The sequence below is a fragment of the Saccopteryx leptura genome, chromosome 3 (genome assembly GCF_036850995.1).
Source record: "Saccopteryx leptura isolate mSacLep1 chromosome 3, mSacLep1_pri_phased_curated, whole genome shotgun sequence".
NCBI lineage: Eukaryota > Metazoa > Chordata > Mammalia > Chiroptera > Emballonuridae > Saccopteryx > Saccopteryx leptura.
This window is the reverse complement of record NC_089505.1, coordinates 166,502,231-166,523,006: the sequence shown is the minus strand read 5'-3', so window position 1 is coordinate 166,523,006 and position 20,776 is coordinate 166,502,231. Positions and strand designations below refer to the sequence as shown.

Here is a 20,776-nt window from a genome sequence, read left to right as displayed (position 1 = left end):
GCAAGGCAGGCTAATCTCTATGATTGGATTCTAGGATAGTTAGCAAGGTCATGTGCTCGCTTGAGGGTGGTTATCCCTCCCAGGGGTCTGGCATTTCAAGGGCATGTCAACCTAAATGCATGAGAATGATAGGCAGAATTTAAGGAGAACGTAATCTTTCACTTGGAAAGCTACAGACCTGAGGCCTGACTACCCACCATGACCAGTTAGGAATTTATGATCAGATTACCCTTTTAGGTCACTTTCCATTAGATTTATTGCAGAGCTCCTTTTTCATCACATATCTATGAAAAAGTAAATTTATGAATTATTTTTCTGTTATAGTTTATGGAGGATTATATGACCAAATATTGACCTATTTGAATAAAAAGCATTTTATTTAGAAGATATTGCGTTTCAGAATTACTAATATGATATATATCATAATTCCCCAGGAGAAATAGTAATTTATAAATGTTCAAACATGAGCTTTAAATTTTTTTTATAAGATTTTTATATATTTTACAGAGAGAGGGGTGGGGGGAGCAAGAAGTATCAACTCATAGTTGCTTCACTTTGGTTCATTGCTTGCTTGTTGCTTGTTGTACGTGCCTTGACTGGGCAAGCCCAGGGTTTCAAGTTGGCGACCTCAGCGTTCCAGGTCAATGCTCTATCCACTATACACCACAGGCCAGCCCAAACATTTTAAATTTTTAAAAAATACCTTTGGTGAGAACATTTAAATTTTACTCTCATCAAATTTTAATGCTATGACGTAGTGTTACCAAACATAGTCACCATGTTACACATAGATGCTCATGCCTTACTTATCTTATAACTAAAAGACTGTATCCTTTGACCAACCGCTCCCTATTGCCCTTGTCAACCATTTTTCTATTCGCTCTTTCTATGAATTTGACAATTTTTTAAAAGATTTCACATATCAGTGATACCATGCAGTATTCTTTTTTTATTGATTGATTGACTTTTTTAGACAGGAAGAGGAAAAGTTAGTGAGTGAAAGAAAAATCAATTTGATGTTCCACTTATTTATGCATTCATTGGTTGATTCTTGTATGTGCCCTGACTAGAGATTGAACCTGAAACTTTGGCTTATCAACAGGGATGATGCTCTAACTGAAGTACCTGGCCAGGGTTTATATATTTTGGTTATCAATCAATCATATACATGATTTGCAAATATTTTCTCCCATTCCATAGATTGCCTTTTCAATTTATTGGTGGTTTTTATTACTGTGCAGAAGCTTTTCTATATAGTTTGATGTAGTCCCACTTGTTTATTTTTGCTTTTGCTGCCTTTGCTTTTGGTGTCAAATTCAAAAAATCATTGCTAAGCCCAGTGTCAAGGAGCTTACCCTTTATGTTTTTTCCTAGGAATTTAATGGTTTCAGTTTCTATATTCAAGTCTTTAGGCCATTTTCAGTGATTTTTTTTTAATTTTTATTTTATTTATTCATTTTAGAGAGGAGAGAGAGAGGGAGAGAGAGAGAGAGAGAGAGAGACAGAGAGACAGAGAGAGAGGAGAGAGAGACAGAGAGAGAAGGTGGGGAGGAGCTGGAAGCATCAACTCCCATATGTGCCTTGACCAGGCAAGCCCAGGGTTTCGAACCGGCGACCTCAGCATTTCCAGGTCGATGCTTTATTCACTGTGCCACCACAGGTCAGGCCTTTCAGTTGATTTTTGTGTATAGTATAAGATAGTGATTGAATTTCACTCTTTTGCATGTGGTTGTCCAGTTTTCCCAAAACCATACATTAAAGTGACTGTTGCCCTGGCCGGTTGCTCAGCAGTAGAGTGTCAGCCTGGTGTGTGGAAGTCCCAGGTTCGATTCCCAGCCAGGGCACATAGGAGAAGCACCCAACTGCTTCTCTATCCTTCCCCCTCTACTTTCTATCTCTCTTCCCCTCCCGCAGCCAAGGCTCCACTGGAGCAAAGTTGGCCCGAGTGCTGAGGATGGCTCCGTGGCCTCCGCCTCAGGCGCTAGAATGGCTGTGGTTGCAACAAAGCAATGGCCCGGATAGGCAGAGTATTGCCCCCTGGTGGGCATGCCAGGTGGATCCCGGTCCGGCACATGCGGGAGTCTGTCTCTCTGCCTTCCCGCTTCTCACTCCAGAAAAATACCAAATAAAATAAAATAAGACTGTCTTTTTTCTATTGTATATCCTTGGCTCCTTTGTCATAAATTAATTGGCTATATATGCATAAGTTTATTCCTAGGTAAACTATTCTGTTCTATTGATCTATGTATTTGTTTCTATGCCAATACTACACTCTTTTGATTACTGTAACTTTGTAATATGGTTTGAAATCAGGAAGTGTGATGCTCCAGCTTTGTTGTTGTTATTTTTGTGTGTGGGTTTTTTTGTGGGGTTTTTTTTGGTATTTTTCTGAAGTGAGAAGCGGGAAGGCACAGAGACAGACTCCCACATGCGCCTGACTGGGATCCACCTGGCATGCCCGCTTGGGGGTGATGCTCTGCCCATCTGGGGCTTTGCTCCATTCCAACCAGAGCCATTCTAGTGCCCAAGGCGGAGGCCATGTAGCCATGCTCAGTGCCTAGGCCAACTTTGCTCCAATGGAGCCTTGACTGCAGGAAGGCAAGAGAGAGAGAGAGAGAAAGGAGAGGGGGAAGGGTGGAGAAGCAGATGGGCACTTCTCCTGTGTGCCCTGGCGGGGAATTGAACCTGGGACAACCACATGCCAGGCCAACACTCTTGCACTGAGCCAATCGGCCAGAGCCCAGCTCTGTTTTTTCTTTAGATTGCTTTGACTTTTGAGGATTTTGTGGTTCCATATACATTTTAGGATTGTTCTTTTCTAAGATTGTTCTATTTCTGTGGAAGATGCCATTGGAATTTTGATAGAGGTTGAATTGAATCGGTAAATTGCTGTGCATGGTATAAACATTTTCAAAATGTTATTTCTTCATATTTATGAGCACAGAGTATCTTTCCATTTATCTATCTTCAATTACTTTTATCAATGTCTTAAAGTTTTCAATGTACACTTCTTTCACTTCCTTGATTGAATTTATTTCTGTATATTTTACTCTTTGAAGTAATTGCAAATGGGATTGCTTTTATAATTTTTCTTTCTTATAGTTCATCATTAATATATAGAACTGCAACTGACTTTTATATATTGACTTTGTATTCCTGCAGTTTTACTTAATTTACATATCTATTCTAACAGTTTCTTTAGTGGATTTTTAGGATTTCCTGCATATAATATTATGTCACCTGAAAATAGTTTTACTTCTTCCTTTCCACTTCGGTGCTTTTGTTTCTTTTTCTGGCCTAATTGTCCTAACTAGGACTTCCAATACTATGTTGAATAAAAATGGCAGGAGTGGACATGCTTTTTGTATTCCTGGTTTTAAAAGAGTAAAAGCTTTCAGCTTTTCACTGTTAAGTATGATATTAACTGTCAGCTTATTATATATGGTCTTTATTATGTTGAGGGGCATTACCTTTATATCCACTTGTTGAAAGTTTTTATTAATATCATAAATGGATATTAAGTTTTTCAAATGCTTTTTTGGTATCTAGTGGAACGTTCATATGATTTTTATCCTTCATTTTGTTAATGTGGTTTATTACATTGATTGTTTTGCAGATGTTGGACCAACTTTGTATCCCTGGATTTAATCCTACTTCTTCATGGTGTATGATTTTTTAATGTAGTGTTGAAATCGATTGCTAATACTTTTAAAATATTTTTTCATCTATGTTTATCAGTGATATTGACCTGTCATTTTATTTTCTTGTAGTATTCTTGTCTGCTTTTGGTGTCAGTGTAATTCTGGCCCTGTAAAATGAGTTTGAAAAGGTCCTCTCCTGCTTTTTGGAAGAGTGTGAGAAGCACTGATATTAATTCTTCCTTGCATGTTTGATAGAATTCACCAGTGAAGCCATCTGGTCCTAGACTTTTATTTGTTGTGAGGTTTTTGATTACTGATTCAATCTCCTTTACAGAAATTGGTCTGTTTAAATTTTCTATTTTTTTGTGATTTAATCTTGGTATGTTGTATGTTTCTGGGAACTTTTTCTTTTTTTTATAGGTTGTCCAATTTCTTGGCATATACTTGTTCATAGTAGTCTCTTATGATCTTTATATTTCTATGGTATCAGTTGTAACATCTCTCTCGTTTCTGATTTTCCTTATTTTATTTATTTATTTATTTTTATTTATTTTTGACAGAGACAGAAAGAGAATCAGAGGGACAGATAGGGACAGACAAACAGGAAGGGAGAGAGATGAGAAGCATCAATTCTTCACTGTGGCACCTTAGTTGTTCATCGATTGCTTTCTCATATGTGCCTTGACTGGGGGGACTACAGCCAAGCCAGTGACCCCTTGCTCAAGCCAATAACCATGGGCTTCAGCCAGCAACCTTGGGCTTCAAGCCAGCACCTTTGGGCTCAAGCCAGTGACCATGGGGCGATATCTATATATGATCCCGCACTCAAGCTGGGCGACCTCAGAATTTCGAACGTGGGTCCTGTGTCCCGGTCCAACACTCTTATCTACTGCACCACCGCCTGCTCAGGCTGTTTTTACTTATTTGAATCCTCTTTTTTTCTTTGTAAGTTCTACCTAAAGGTTTATTTTATTTTATTAAGAACCCTGATCTTTGTTATACTGATATGTTCTATTATCTATTGAATTTCTAATTTATTTTTACTGTATCTTTGTTATTTCCTTCCTTCTATTAACTTTGGCCTTAGTTTGTTCTTCTTTTTCTAATTCCTTAGGTGTCAAGTTAGATTGTTCATTTGAGATATTTCTTGTTTCTTAATGTAGGTATTTATCGCTATAAACTATGTTTTAATATCTGCTTTATGTGCATTCTGTAAGTTTTGATAAGCTGAATTTTCATTTGTGTCAATATAATTTTTTTTCTTTTTTTAAAATTAATTTTAATGGGGTGACACTGATAAATCAGGGTACATATATTCAGAGAAAACATCTCTAGGTTATTTTGACATTTGATTATGCCGCATTCCCATCACCCAAAGTCCAATTGACTTCCGTCCCTTCTAACTAGTTTTCTTTGTGCCCCTCCCCTCCCCCAAACCCCTCTCTCTGCTCTCCCCCACCCTGTAACCCCCACACTCTTGTCCATGTCTCTGAGTCTCATTTTTATGTCCCACCTATGTATGGAATCATGTAGTTCTTAGTTTTTTCTGATTTATTTATTTCACTCAATATAATGTTATCAAGGTCCATCCATGTTGTTGTAAATGATCTGATGTCATCATTTCTTATGGCTGAGTAGTATTCCATAGTATATATGTACCAAAGCTTTTTAATCCACTCGTCTGCTAACAGACACTTGGGCTGTTTCCAGATCTTCACTATTGTGAACAATGCTGCCATAAACATGGGGGTGCATTTCTTCTTTTTAAACAGTGCTATGGTATTGTTGGGGTATATTCCTAAAAGTGGTATAGCTGGGTCAAAGGGCAGTTCCATTCCTAATTTTTTGAGGAATCTCCCTACTGTTTTCCACAGTGGCTGCACCAGTCTGCATTCCCACCAGCAGTGCAGGAGGGTTCCCTTTTCTCCACATCCTCACCAGCACTTATTCTGTGTTGTTTTGTTGATGAGCGCCATTCTGACTGGTGTGACGTGATATCTCATTGTGGTTTTAATTTGCATTTCTCTAATGATTAGTGATGTTGAGCATTTTTTCATATGCCTATTGGCCATCTGCACGTCCTCTTTGGAGAAGTGTCTATTAATTTCTTTTGCCATTTTTTGATTGGATTGTTTGTCTTCCTGGTATTGAGTTTTACAAGTTCTTTATAAATTTGGTTATTAACCCCTTATCAGACATATTTTCAAATATATTCTCCCATTGTGTAGTTTGTCTTTTTATTCTGTTCTTATTGTCTTTAGCTGTGCAAAAGCTTTTTAGTTTGATATAGTCCCATTTGTTTATCCTGCCTTTATTTCACTTGCCCGTGGAGATAAATTGGAAAATAAATTGCTGCGAGAGATGTCAGAGACCTTACTGCCTATGTTTTCTTAAGATGCTTATGGTTTTACAGCTTACATTTAAGTCTTTTATCCATTTTGAGTTTATTTTTGTGAATGGTGTAAGTTGGTGGTCTAGTTTCATTTTTTTACAGGTAGCTGTCCAGTTTTCCCAACACCATTTGTTGAAGAGGCTGTCTTTACTCCAATGTATGCTCTTACCTCCTTTGTCAAATATTAGTTGTCCATAAAAGTATGAATTTATCTCTGGGTTCTCAGTTCTGTTCCATAGATCTATATGCCTTTTCTTATGCCAGTACCAGGCTGTTTTGAGTACAGTGGCTTTGTAGTATAACTTGGTATCCGGAAGTGTGATACCTCCCACTTTATTCTTCCTTTTCAAGATTGCTAAGGCTATTCGTGTTTTCTTTTGGTTCCATATAAATTTTTGGAATATGTGTTCTATATCTTTGAAGTAAGTCATTGGTATTTTAATCGGTATTGCATTGAATTTATAAGATTCTTTCAGTAATATAGACATTGTAATGACGTTTATTCTTCCTAACCATGAGCACGGTATATGCTTCCACTTGTTTGTATCTTCCCTGATTTCTTTTATCAATGTTTTATAATTTTCCAAGAACAAGTCTGTAACCTCCCTGGTTAAATTTATTCCTAGGTACTTCATTTTTTTGGTTTCAATGGTAAAGGGAATTGCTTCCTTAATTTCTCTTTCTGACAGTTCATTGTTGGTGTATATCCTGCCACCTTGCTGAATTCATTTATCAAGTCCAGTAGTTTTTTGACTTCGACTTTAGGGTTTTCTATATACAATATCATATCATCTGCAAATAATAATAGTTTTACTTCTTCTTTTCCAATTTGGATGCCTTTTATTTCTTTTTCTTGTCTGATTGCTGTGACTAGGACTTCCAGAACTATGTTGAATAAGTGGTGAAAGAGGGCACCCCTGCCTTGTTCCTGATCTTAAGGGGATTGCTTTTAATTTTTGCCCATTGAGTATGATCTTGGCTGTGGGTTTGTCATAGATGGCCTTTATCATGTTGAGGTATGTTCCCTGTATTCCCACTTTGCTGAGAGTTTTGATCATGAATGGGTGCTGGATTTTATCAAATGCTTTTTCTGCATCTGTTGAAATTATCATGTGGTTTTTCTCCTTCCTTTTGTTTATGTGATGAATCACATTGATTGATTTGCGAATATTATACCAACCTTGCCTCCCAAGAATAAATCCCACTTGATCATGGTGTATGATTTTTTTTATATATTGCTGGATCGGTTTGCTAATATTTTGTTGAGGATTTTAGCATCTAAATTCATCAGGGATATTGACCCACAATTTTCTTTCTTTGTGTTGTCTTTGCCTGGTTTTGGAATCAGAGTTATACTCGCCTCATAAAAGGAGCTTGGCCTGACCAGGTGGTGGCGCAGTGGAAAGAACGTCGGACTGGGATTCAGAGGACCCAGGTTCGAGACCCCGAGGTCGCCAGCTTGAGCACGGGCTCATCTGGTTTGAGCAAAAGCCCACCAGCTTGAACCCAAGGTTGCTGGCTCCAACAAGGGGCTACTTGGTCTGCTGAAGGCCCGTGGTCAAGGCACATATGAGAAAGCAATCAATGAACAACTAAGGTGTTGCAACGTGCAATGAAAAACTAATGATTGATGCTTCTCATCTCTCTCCGTTCCTGTCTGTCCCTGTCTATCCCTTTCTCTGACTCACTCTCTGTCTCTGTAAAAAAATAAAAATACAAAATAAAAGGAGCTTGGAAGTCTTACTTACTCTTGAATTTTTTGAAATAACTTGAGAAGGATAGGTGTTAGTTCTTCTTTGAATATTTGGTAGAATTCACTTGTGAAGCCATCAGGCCCAGGGCTTTTCTTTTTTGGGAGTTTTTTATAAGTGTTTCAATCTCATTTGTTGTAATTGGTCTGTTTAGGTTTTCTGATTCTTCCAGATTAATTTTTGGAAGATTATATGGTTCAAGGAATTTGTCCATTTCATCTAGGTTGTCTAGTTTTTTTGGCGTACAGTTCTTCATAGTATTTTCTCAAAATATTTTGTATTTCTGTTGTGTCAGTTGTTATTTCTCCACTCTCATTTCTAATTTTATTTATTTGAGTCCTCTCTCTTTTTTTCTTGGTGAGTCTGGTTAAAGGTTCATCAATCTTGTTTACCTTTTCAAAGAACCAGCTCCTGATTTCATTGATCCTCTGTATTGTTTCTTTAGCCTCTATGTCATTTATTTCTGCCCTGATCTTTATTATTTCCTTCCTTCTACTACACCTGGGCTTTACTTGCTGTTCTTTTTCTAGTGCTTTTAGATGCAGAGTCAAGTTGTTTATGTGGGCTTTTTCTAGCATGAGGTATGCCTGTAATGCTATGAACTTCCCTCTCAGGACTGCTTTTGCTGTGTCCCATAAATTTTGAGTTGTTGTATGCTCATTATCGTTCATATCTAGGAATTTTTTTTATTTTTTTCTTCAATCTCATTGTTAACCGATTTGTTATTTAATAACATGCTATTTAGTTTCCAAGTGTTTGAGTATATTTCAGTTTTTCTGTTGTGGTTGATTTCTAGTTTCATGCCATTGCGATCAGAAAAAGTGCTCGATATGACTTCAATCTTTTTAAATTTGTTGAGACCGCTTTTGTGCCCTAACATGTGGTCTATCCTAGATAATGTACCATGAGCACTTGAAAAGAATATATATTCTGCTGCTCTAGGGTGAAAGATTCTGAAGATATCTATTAAATCGAGTTCATCTAGTATGTCCTCTAAGTCTGCTGTTTCTTTGTTAATTTTCTTTCTTGAGGATCTATCTAGTGATGTTAGTGGGGTATTGAAATCCCCTACTATTATAGTATTGCTGTTGATCTCGCCCTTTAAATCCATCAAAGTCTGCTTTATATATTTAGGTGCTCCTATATTAGGTGTGTAGATATTTATAACAGTTATATCTTCTCTTGGACTGCTCCCTTTTTCATTATGTAGTGACCTTCTTTATCTCTTCCTATAATCTTTGTTTTAAAGTCCATTTTGTCTGATATATGTATTGCTACCCCAACTTTTATTTCATTTCCATTTGCGTGAAATATTTTTTCCATCATTTTATCTTCAGTCTATATGCATCTTTTGTTTTAAGGTGTGTCTTCTGTAGACAGTATATGTATGAGTCCTGTATTCTTTTTTTTTTTTTTTTTTTTTTTTGTATTTTTCTGAAGCTAGAAACTGGGAGAGACAGTCAGACAGACTCCCGCATGCGCCCAACTGGGATCCACCCGGCACACCCACCAGGGGGCGATGCTCTGCCCCTCCGGGGCGTCGCTCTGTTGCGACCAGAGCCACTCTAGCGCCTGGGGCAGAGGCCAAGGCACCATCCCCAGCGCCCAGGCCATCTTTGCTTCAATGGAGCCTCGGCTGCGAGAGGGGAAGAGAGAGACAGAGAGGAAGGAGAGGGGGAGGGGTGGAGAAGCAGATGGGCGCTTCTCCTGTGTGCACTGGCCGGGAATCGAACCCGGGACTTCTGCACACCAGGCCGACACTCTACCACTAAGCCAACTGGCCAGGGCCTGGGTCAAGTATTCTTATCCACGCAGCTACCCTATGTCTTTTGATCGGATCATTTAATCTTTACATTTAAGGTTATTATTGATATGTAGTTGTTTATTGCCATTTTATTCTTTAAAACTGTATTCCTCTTTTGCTATATATTTTTTCTCCTTTGATCTCTTTACAACATGCTCTTTAGCATTTCTTGCAGCATTAATTTGGTTGTAGTGAATTCCTTGAGTTTTGTTTTTGTTTTTTGTTTTTTGTCTGGAAATCTTTTTATTTCTCCATTAATTTTAAATGATAGCCTTGCTGGATAAAGTAGTCTTGGTTGTAGGCTCTTATTCTGCATTACTTTGAATATTTCTTGCCATTCCCTTCTTGCCTCAAGTGTTTCTGTTGAGAAGTTGGAAGTCATCCTATAGGGTTCCTCTTTAGGTGATAGTCTTTTTTAACATTTTCTCTTTATTACTTAGCTTTGGTATTTTAATTATGATGTTTCTTGGTGTAGTTTTCTTTGGGTTTCTCTTTAATGGAGTTCTCTGTGCTTCTTGAACTTGTTAGATGTTTTTCTGCCTTAATTGAGGGAAGTTTTCAGCTATGATATGTTTGAACAAAGTCTCTATCCCTTGTTCTTTCTCTTCTTCTTCAGGAACCCCTATTCTGCGGATGTTATTTCTCTTCATGTTGTCACCGAGCTCTCTTAGAGTTTCCTCAGACTTTCTGAGTCTCTTTACTTTTTTCTGCTCTGCTTCTGTGCCTTCATTTACTTTGTCCTCTAACTCGCTGATTCGATTCTCAGCTTCATCTATCCTGCTTTTAATTCCTTCCATGTGTTCTTTATTTCTGATATTGTATTTGTCATTTCTGATTCTTTATTATTTCAATGTCCTTTTTTATATTTGCTATCCTCTATTTAGGTGTTTGTAATGACCATCTATTGTTGTTCTGATATCTTTGAGCATCCTAGCAATCGTTATTTTAAACTCTGCATCTGGTACTTTGGTTATATCTGACTCATTTAGTTCCTTATCTGGGGATTTCTCTTGATTCATATATGTTGCATTTCTCTGCCTTCTCATTTTGTCTGTGTAAAAGAAGGCTTTGGCCACTCAAGTCCACTGCGTGTGGCCTCTGTGTTCCCTAAGTGTGGTCTGTCTGCAGGCCCACCACCCCCTCTGCTGTTGCTGCCTAGGGCGTTTGGGTATGGGCATTGCCGCTACCTGCCCACTCGGGCTGTTGCTGTGGTTTCTGCCTCTCCTTCATGGGAGTGGCTTTGATCACGTGCTCAGGTGTACAAGCCTCGGTGGCCTTGGCCTTCACTCCGCCCCCGCGGGTGGCGTTATGCTCGGCCCTGAGGGTAGGGGTAAGCACCGGTGCTCAGCTGCGGGTCTGCACCTAATTCCGGGCTTTCACCCCTCCCCTGCAGGAGGAGCCCGCTCGTGGGACAGCTGCAAGCCTTGGCTCCACAGGCCTGCGGGACTGTGTGCCCACACTCAGTAGTGGGACTCCACCTGATCTGGGCTTTTGGCTCCACCCCCACGGGGGGAGCCAGCTCCCAAGTCAGGCCACAAGTCTCGGTTCCGTGGGTGAGGCAAGGCTGTGCTCCTGCACCCTTGCTCAAGGGCGGGTCCCCGCCCCTTCCAGGGCTCCTGCCCTTCCCTTACAGGCTGGATTGCAGGTGGGCCACAGCTGGGCTTGACTTCTTTTGCATGTCCCCTCCTCCCCAGACAAGCAAGACTGAGCTCACACCTGGGCCTCAGTGGTGGCTGCTGGCTTCCGCCCTTGCCGACAGGACAGTGCTTCTGTGTCCTGCCGCTGCCACCTGCCCTTGGGGTGAGCCCTCAATCGTGTGGGTGGGGGCGCTGCAGCTCAGACCCTAAAACTCACTACTGTAGTCCCGAAAGCTTCCTCCTTCTAAGCGACTCTGCTCTGAGTGCCGCGGGAGAGCTTATTTGGCTGGTGTCCTGCTTCCCTTAGCTGGTATTGCTGTTTCCAGGAGAAATACTCACTTCAGATTTGAGGAGTGATTCGTCCCAGGGGTTAGGGTGGCAGTCTTTCAAAATGTTTCTCCCTGTGCCTCCTAGATTACTCTCTTCCTTCTACTCTGGTCCTCTCCTCTCTCCCTGTCCCCCAGAGCCCTGGGTGAGTGGTTGTGAGAGAGGTTTTCTGCGTGGTCCCTTTAAGAAGAATCCTGGGTCTGAGAAACCTGTCTCTTTCTCACAAACAGTATCCTGTCTTATTTCAAGCTAAATACTGTCATACGCCTCTGGGGCTGCAGGCTGGGGCTTTGTTCCTGGGACTCAGGACCCTCCCCTCTCTGCTAAACTCACTTCCCGTCACGCGAGTCTCTCCCGGCTGCCGTTCACTCCAGGGAGCTGGGCAGCCCTTCCACGTTTCCGCTTTTCCTACCAATCTCGGTGTGGCTTCTTCAGTGTTTCTTGGTTGAAGGGTGCTCTTAGTTTAGTCCAAAGTTGATTTTTCCAGGTGATGGTTCTTAAAATTAGTTTGTAATCCACTTTGGTTCTGGGAGGTGGAGGTTGGTACTTCCGCCTACTCCATCGCCATCTTGTCTTCTCTCTTAATGCATGTCTTTAAATCCATCAGATGACAAAGTGGTCTGTGACTCAGCGAGGTTAAGGTGGTGGCACAGTGGATAGAACGTCGGACTGGGACACAGAGGACTGAAGGGTTGAAACCCAGAGGTCTCTGGCTTGAGCATGGGCTCATCTGGCTTGAACATGGGTTCACCAGCTTTGTCAATATAATTTTTTATTTTTCTTTTGAATTCTTCTTTTACCCATTGGTTATTATGTAGTGTGTTTCTTTTTTTTTTTTTTTTTTTGTATTTTTCTGAAGCTGGAAACAGGGAGAGACAGTCAGACAGACTCCCGCCTGCGCCCGACCGGGATCCACCGGCACGCCCACCAGGGGTGACGCTCTGCCCACCAGGAGGCGATGCTCTGCCGCAACCAGAGCCACTCTAGCGCCTGGGGCAGAGGCCAAGGAGCCATTCCCAGCACCCGGGCCATCTTTGCTCCAATGGAGCCTTGGCTGCGGGAGGGGAAGAGAGAGACAGAGAGGAAGGGGGGGGGGTGGAGAAGCAAATGGGCGCTTCTCCTATGTGCCCTGGCCGGGAATCAAACCCGGGTCCCCCGCACGCCAGGCCAACACTCTACCGCTGAGCCAACCGGCTAGGGCCTGGTGTGTTTCTTTATCTTCACACAATTGTAATTTTCCAGTTTTTTTAACATTTTCATATTCTTCCAATTTTTGCTCTTTCTCTGCAAAGGCTTCCTTTTGACAAGGAAGATAATCTGCTAACATTTGAGTTACTTCCTATCATCTATTTCAGCCACTAATCTGGCATTATAATCTGCCAGCAACATACAGGCATTGTCTACCATTTTAGAAAGCCTTTCTCCAGATTCTTTATCTGTTATCTTATCTAGTAAGGATACTTCCTGGACTTCAACACATAAAGAAGCTATCCTTTGATAACTGCGGGCCGCATGCAGCCCCCTGAAGCCATTTATCCGGCCCCCACTGCTCTTCTGGAAGGGGCACCTCTTTTATTAGTGGTCAGTGAAAGCTATGCCACGTCGCTCAGTACAGTACTACTTCCAGTGACGCGGGATGCACGCGTCAGGGCTCCAGAAGTGCGTCATATCACTTGTTATGGCTAGCAGTGACAAATATGGAACCGGACATTGACCATCTTATTAGCCAAAAGCAGGCCCATAGTTCCCATTGAAATACTGGTCAGTTTGTTGATTTAAATTTGCTTGTTCTTTATTTTAAATATTGTATTTGTTCCCGTTTTGTTTTTTTTTTACTTTTAAATAAGATATGTGCAGTGTGCATAGGGATTTATTCATAGTTTTTTTTTTATAGTCTGGCCCTCCAACAGTCTGAGGGACAGTGAACTGGCCCCCCGTGTAAAAAGTTTAGGGACCCCTGTTCTAGATCTTGTAATGCTCTAACGAGATAGATCGAGTGTGGTGGTTCACTTGGAGATCCCAGAGAAGAACAGTTTTCATTTTCATCAACCTTTACCTGTTCCTAAGTTCATTTCCTAGATTTCTTTTTTTTTTTTAATTTTTTTTAAATGTATTAATTTTAGAGAGGAGAGAGAAAGGAAGAGAGAGAGACAGAGAGGGAGAGAGAGAGGAGAGAGAGACAGAGAGAGAAGGTGGGGAGGAGCTGGAAGCATCAACTCCCATATGTGCCTTGACCAGGTAAGCCCAGGGTTTCGAACCGGCGACCTCAGCATTTCCAGGTCGATGCTTTATCCACTGCGCCACCTAGATTTCTAGGTCAGGCCTCCTAGATTTCTTAAAGCCATAAAAAGCTTACTTAAGTTGTTCTAATACATCGTTTTTATAAATGGGACCTTTCTTCCCAAATAGATAATATAACACTCTTCCAAGGTGGGTCTTACAACTTCTATCAGTTTCACTTGAAACATGCTTAAAAGCCTTCACTATAACTGGTACAAAAATCTTCATAAACTCGACCCATTCCTTTTGCTGTTCTGAATGACATCATTGGCTAGGTAGAGAAAAGTAAACTTCCTGTTTGGTTCGGCTTGACGCAGTTCTGGCTCCCACAAGGTCACAATGGGGCACGAGTGCTTGTGGTGGTGGTGACAATGTGGCGTGAGTGCTTGCGGTAGTGAATGAGTCACAGGGACAGGGTCTGCACGCTCTGCTGCGAGTTGCTCAACTCTGACAGCTTCTCCAGCGCCGCCTCAGAGAAGGTGGACATCCCTCCAACATCACGTTCTGGCAGCCCCATGCGGTGGGGCTGAGGGGAGGAGAGTTTTGCCTCACTCACTGCAGCCTCGCCCCCTCACCCCACCCTTCCCCACGCCCTTGCCACTGCCAAGGCTACATCCAAGACCCACCACAAAGATCTATGCTTTTATTGAAACATTAATGTACCTTGTGTTCTGGGAATTTATAATATTTATATAAAATTATAAAGCTTCATTGTGAAAATGGCCTTAAAAATGTAAAAGATTCTGTATTGTGTATCCCTAGTTACAGTAGTTATCTCTGCTCATTTGTGAGATATTACCAATGAGATAAATACAATTGGGTTGTACTTATCCATTATTCAGAAGTTTTTAAATTCAGCTACTTTGAAAATTACCAAAATATTGGGTAAATAGCAGCAATTCTAAAATGAACTATATATACAGAGATCTTAGAATGTGTACTATGATTAGCAAATACATCAGTCAAAAATAGAATTTTTTTTTTTGTTTTTTAACACTTTTTAAAAGATTTTATTTAGCCCTGGCCGGTTGGCTCAGCGGTAGAGCGTCGGCCTAGCGTGCGGAGGACCCGGGTTCGATTCCCGGCCAGGGCACACAGGAGAAGCGCCCATTTGCTTCTCCACCCCTCCGCCGCGCCTTCCTCTCTGTCTCTCTCTTCCCCTCCCGCAGCCAAGGCTCCATTGGAGCAAAGATGGCCCGGGCGCTGGGGATGGCTCTGTGGCCTCTGCCCCAGGCGCTAGAGTGGCTCTGGTCGCAACATGGCGACGCCCAGGATGGGCAGAGCATCGCCCCCTGGTGGGCAGAGCGTCGCCCCTGGTGGGTGTGCCGGGTGGATCCCGGTCGGGCGCATGCGGGAGTCTGTCTGACTGTCTCTCCCTGTTTCCAGCTTCAGAAAAATGCAAAAAGAAAAAAAAGAAAAAAAAAAAAAAAGATTTTATTTAGTTTTATAGGGATGGGGGGAGCAAGAAGTATCAACTCATAGTTGCTTCACTTTAGTTGTTCATTGCTTGCTTGTTGCTTGTCACATATGCCTTACCCTGTTAAGCCAAGGGTTCTGAACTGGTGACCTCAGCATTCCAGGTCTATGCTCTATCCACTGCTCCACCACAGGCCAGGCAGAATTCCTTTGTGGGTTTTCTTTTGGGGGGGTTGGGTTTTTTTGTTTTGTTTTATTCAGGGAGAGGAAGGAAGGCAGAGACAGACTCCTGTATATGCCCTGACCGGAATCCACCTGGCAAGCCCACTAGGGGGCGATGCTCTGCCTATCTGGTGTGTTAATCCATTGCTAAGCAACTGAGTCCTTCTTAGCACCTGAGGCAGAGGCCATGGAGCTGTCTTCAGCACCCAGGGTCAACTCGCTCCATTCAAGCCATGGCTGCAGGAGGGGAGGAGGATAAAGAGAGAGAAAGAGAGAGAGAAGCGAGAGAGGGGTGGGGTAGAGCAGCAGATGGGCACTTCTCCTATATGCCCTGACTGGGAATTGAACCCAGGACATCCACACTCCTGGTCAACGCTCTACCACTGAGCCAACTGGCCAGGGTGAATTCCTTTGTTTTTTTGACACCAGCTCTCAACGTCAGTGTCAACTGGCTCTAGATCAAGACTGAAGAGGAGTTTAAGACGATAAGAGAAGGCCCTGGCCAGTTGGCTCAGTGACTAGAGTATCTGCTGGTGTGTGGATGTCCCAGGTTCATCCCTGATCAGGGCATACATGAGAAGTAAACATCTACTTCTCTTCCCCTCCCTCTCTCCATTCTCTCCCTTTTCCCCTCTCACAGCCAGTAGCTCAATTGGTTCTAACGTCAGCCCTGGGCACTGAGCATAGCTCAGATGGACCAAGCATAGATCTCAGATACTGAGCAAAGCTCGGTTGATTTGAGCATCTACCCCAGACGGGGGTTGCCAGGTGGATCCGAGTTGGAGCGCATGCAGGAGTCTGTCTCTCTATCTCCCCTTCTCTCACTTGAAAAAAAAAAAAAAAGAGGATAAGAGAGAAAGTAAGAAAAGCTAATAGAAGAGCAGAAGCTGTCATAACTGTAACAATTAGAAGTAGCTGTAAATAATGTAAAACAATATGTTAGTAGCAGCACTAAATACAGAGAATAGAAACAGAAGTGAGAAATAAGAAAGAACAGTGTTTGAAGGCATTGATCTTGCCAGCTCACTTCCTTTAGTGTCCTAACAAGTCCCCTAGTATTTGAGGGCAACTAGAGCCAGAGCAAAGCTAAGACCATTTTCTGAGTGCCCTAATGGCATCATTACATGATGGCATGCTACAGTAATGATTAGAACAGTGGCCTTCTTTGAGTCTTAACAAAATGTTGAATGATGTTCAATGTATTCAGATACCACATTTTATTGTAAAAGTTAGGTGTTAAACTGTAAGTTATAGTGAGATAACAAAGAGGAGTTTAAAAAAAAAACTTCCCACATACTTTGTATCAGCTCTGTAGCTGCTTTATTAAGAGTATGTGAATACAAGACTTACTACAAGAAAAAAATGACACTCTAACCACTTATAAAGTTGATCTAGATCAGTGGTTCTCAACCTTTCTAATGCCATGACCCCGCAATACAGTTCCTCATGTTGCGGTGACCCCAAACCAAAAAATAATTTTGGTGGCTACTTCATAACTGTAATTTTGCTACAGTTATGATTTGGAATGTAAATACCTGATATGCATTATGTATTTTCCGATGGCTTTAGGCGACCCCGCCAGGGTCGCGACCCACAGGTTGAGAACCGCTGATCTAGATAAAGTAGTATAAAGACATCAAAGAACTGGCCTGGCCTGTGGTGGTGCAGTGGATAAAACATTGACCAGGAATGCTGAGGTCGCTAGTTCAAAACCCGGGGCTTGCCTGGTCAAGGTACATATGGGAGTTGATGCTTCCTGTTCCTCCTCTTCTCTCTTTCTCTCCTGTCTCTCTTTCTCCTCTCTCTAAAATGAATAAATAAAATCTAAAACAAAAAGACATCAAAGAACTAAAATATGCATCATATGCACATTAAACTTTCATTTTATAATGCACATTGTAGTTATGATCATTATAAGCACTGTATTTTTAGAAAAAATAGAAACTATTAAAAGTAGCTGATTTAGGAAATTTCTTTCTCTTTTTTTTTTTTTTTTGTATTTTTCTGAAGCTGGAAAAGGGGAGAGACAGTCAGACAGACTCCCACATGCGCCCGACCGGGATCCACCCGGCATGCCCACCAGGGGGCGACGCTTTGCCCCTCCGGGGCGTCGCTCTGCCGTGACCAGAGCCACTCCAGCGCCTGGGGCAGAGGCCAAGGAGCCATCCCCGGCGCCCGGGCCATCTTTGCTTCAATGGAGCCTCGGCTGCGGGAGGGGAAGAGAGAGATAGAGAGGAAGGAGAGGGGGAGGGGTGGAGAGGCAGATGGGCGCCTCTCCTGTGTGCCCTGGCCAGGAATCGAACCTGGGACTTCTGCACGCCAGGCCGACGCTCCACCACTGAGCCAACTGGCCAGGGCCTAGGAAATTTCTTATGCATACTCATAAGAAAAGAAGAATATTTGAACAAGAGATTACTACACATATTATTTAACTTGTGTTTTTTTTTTTGAAGATTTTATATATTGATGTAGAGAGAGAAAGGGAGGGAGTAGCGGGAAGCATCAACTCACAGCAGTTGCTTCTTGTATGTTCCTTGACTGGGGAAGCCTGAGGTATTGAACTGGCGACCTCAGCATTCTAGGTCAGTGCTCCATCCACTGTAGCACCAGAGGTCAGACTATCTTTTAACTTTTAAAATTAAAATGTCTTTACATTCTTAGGCTTTATGACTTTTCACAGTATGCAGTCTCAGTCTCAGGACCCCAGAATTGGGTCAAAAGACCCAAATTGCCTGACCAGGCAGTGGCGCAGTGGATAGAGCATTGGACTAGGATGCAGAGGACCCAGGTTCAAAACCCCAAGGTCACCAGATTAAGTGTGGGTTCATCCAGCTTGAGTAGGGTCACTGGCTTGAGTGTGGGATTAGAGACATGACCCCGTGGTCATACGCTTGAGCCCAAAGATTGCTGGCTTGAAGCCCAAGGTTGCTGGCTTGAGCCCAAGGTCACGGATTTGAGCAAGGGATCACTTGCTTTGCTGTAGCTCCCCAGTCAAAGCACATATAAGAAAGCAATCAAGGAACAATTAAGGTGCCACAATGAAGACTTGATATTTTTCATCTCTCTCCCTTCCTGTCTGTCTGTCCCTCTCTCTGTCTTTCTCTCTTTTTCTTCCACAAAACAAAACAAAACCGAAAAAACCCCAGAAGACCCAAATGAAGGTATTGGAAAAACAATAGAAATGAAAAGTTTATTTAATATGGATTGATTTATTAGCCTGACCAGGAGGTGGCGTAGTGGATAGAGCATCAAACTGGGATGCAGAGGACCTAGGTTCTTAACCCCGACATCACCGGCTTGAGCATGGGCTCATTTGGTTTGAGCACAGCTCACCAGCTTGAATACAAGGTTGCTAGCTTGAGCAAGGGGTCACTCAGGCTGCTGTAGCCCCCCCAGTCAAGGCGCATATGAGAAAGCAATCAAGGAACAACTAAGGTGCCACAACAAAGAATTGATGCTTCTCATCTCTCTCTTCCTGTCTGTCTGTCCCTCTCTCTTTCTCTGTCTCTCTCTCTCTCTCACTCACACACACACACACACAAATATATATATATACACACACAAATATATATATATATGTATGTATGTATGTATATATGAATGAATTGGTTTATTAAATATTATTGGCCCTGACTGGTTGGCTCAGTGATAGAGCATCGGCCTGGCATGTGGAAGTCCCAGGTTCGATTCCCAGTCAGAGCACACAGGAGAAGTGACCATCTGCTTCTCCACTCTTTCTCTCTTTCTCTCACTCTCGCCACCATGGCTCATTAAAGCAGGTTGGTCCTGGGTGCTGAAGATGACACCATGGCCACGCCTCACTCTAGAATGGCTCGGTTGCCAAGCAACAGAGCAATGGCCCCAGATGGGCAAACCATTGCCCTCTAGTGGGCTTGCCAGGTGAATTTTGGTCGGGTCACATGCAGGAGTCTATCTTTCTGCCTCCCCATCTCTCACACGGTAAAGAAAAAAGGGGGGGGGGAATACTAATCACATTCTTAAAGGCTGGTTGTTGTTTTTTAATTTCTAGCTTAATAAAGCTTTCTTATAATGAGGACAGATAAGCAAAGTAGCTCATATAAGTTTATTTCCTATTAGAAATTCTGAAGGGAGTTTTCTTTGTTTGTGATACATTAGGTAAACAAAAGGTAGTTTATCTTTACACTTTTGCAGAGAATTTTTAGGATGTAAGATTTTAGTCTTGACTAGAAAATGATATTGTCATTAACACTAAGAAGAAAATAATTCTTTAAGGAAAAAAATCTAGTTTTCATGGAATTCCTTAGTATAGTTTAAACATATTTCAAATTAACATATGTATGGTAATTATCCAAAATGAAGGGTTGAAACAAAGCTGAGAAAATCCTGATGAGTTGTTATAAAAGGAATTCTTATACTGGGATGAAAATTTGCTTAGACTTCTAAGAGTCTGTGATTTTCTAAATAATTCATTTAACAAAGTGTACTGAACACCTACTATATACCAATTTTTCCACAGGAATCAGAATTAACCAGATTACAAGTCAAAGTTTCTGGACGTGAAAGGGCAGAAGACATCAAGTTTCTACCAGCCCTGTTTACATCTACAGTAGAATTTGTGCCTGGCATTCAGGATCCTAAACATACTAACACAGCTTTTATCAAGTGTAGGAAGCTACGTCGCTGTATTAGTGCCAGTGACCTTAGTTTCAAAACTCATGGTGATGAAGATCTTTCTGAAGAATTACTACAGGACTTTAAAAAAAAGCAATTAAAACAATCTTCAACATTAGAAGAAAGCCAGAAGGATCTGACTTATTCCCAGTCAGATTCATTTAAACCTCTCACAAGTGACCTAGAAGATGACGGTTCTGAGAATAATGACTTCACTACTCTTAGTGGAATGCTAAGATACATAAACAAAGAAGTGAGACTGTTAAAAAAATCTTCTATGCAAACAGGGTCTGGTTTAACTCAGGTATGTATTTCATACATTAGAAGTTATAATACTTTGTCACTGTTGAATATAAATTTATTATTTGTAGAAAATCCATTTATTTAAGTGAAGCTTGCCATTAGATGATGTATACAAATATTGAAAGTACAAAAAATTTGCTGTTAGTCTGGAATGCATTTACAACAGACAAGCAGAGTTGAAAATTTAGCTTTGAAAAGTAACTTTTGTTAAAATAGCCTATATCTTTGATAAAATATAATCTCTATTTGATTAAAGAACTGATTCTACCTCATGTTAGGAAAGTATTTTTAACTCTAGGATATTGAAAAATATTTTTGGAGTTCTGAAGTTAGTTTGTTTCTAGACTTCC

The 20,776-nt window shown here is 41.5% G+C and overlaps 1 protein-coding gene and 1 pseudogene across 9 annotated transcripts in view; one reads left to right on the top strand and one right to left on the bottom strand.

Moving 5' to 3' along the window:
- The window catches only part of CCDC18 (coiled-coil domain containing 18), a 177,243-nt gene that overhangs the window by 114,112 nt on the left and 42,355 nt on the right, over positions 1-20,776 (top strand). For all 9 annotated transcript variants that reach the window (XM_066376765.1, XM_066376761.1, XM_066376764.1 and 6 more), the window contains one exon: positions 19,969-20,427. In XM_066376765.1, coding sequence (XP_066232862.1) covers positions 19,969-20,427 — 459 coding nt within the window. The remainder of the gene's footprint in view (positions 1-19,968; positions 20,428-20,776) is intronic.
- Positions 10,744-14,319, bottom strand: LOC136397299 (regulation of nuclear pre-mRNA domain-containing protein 1A-like; annotated as a pseudogene).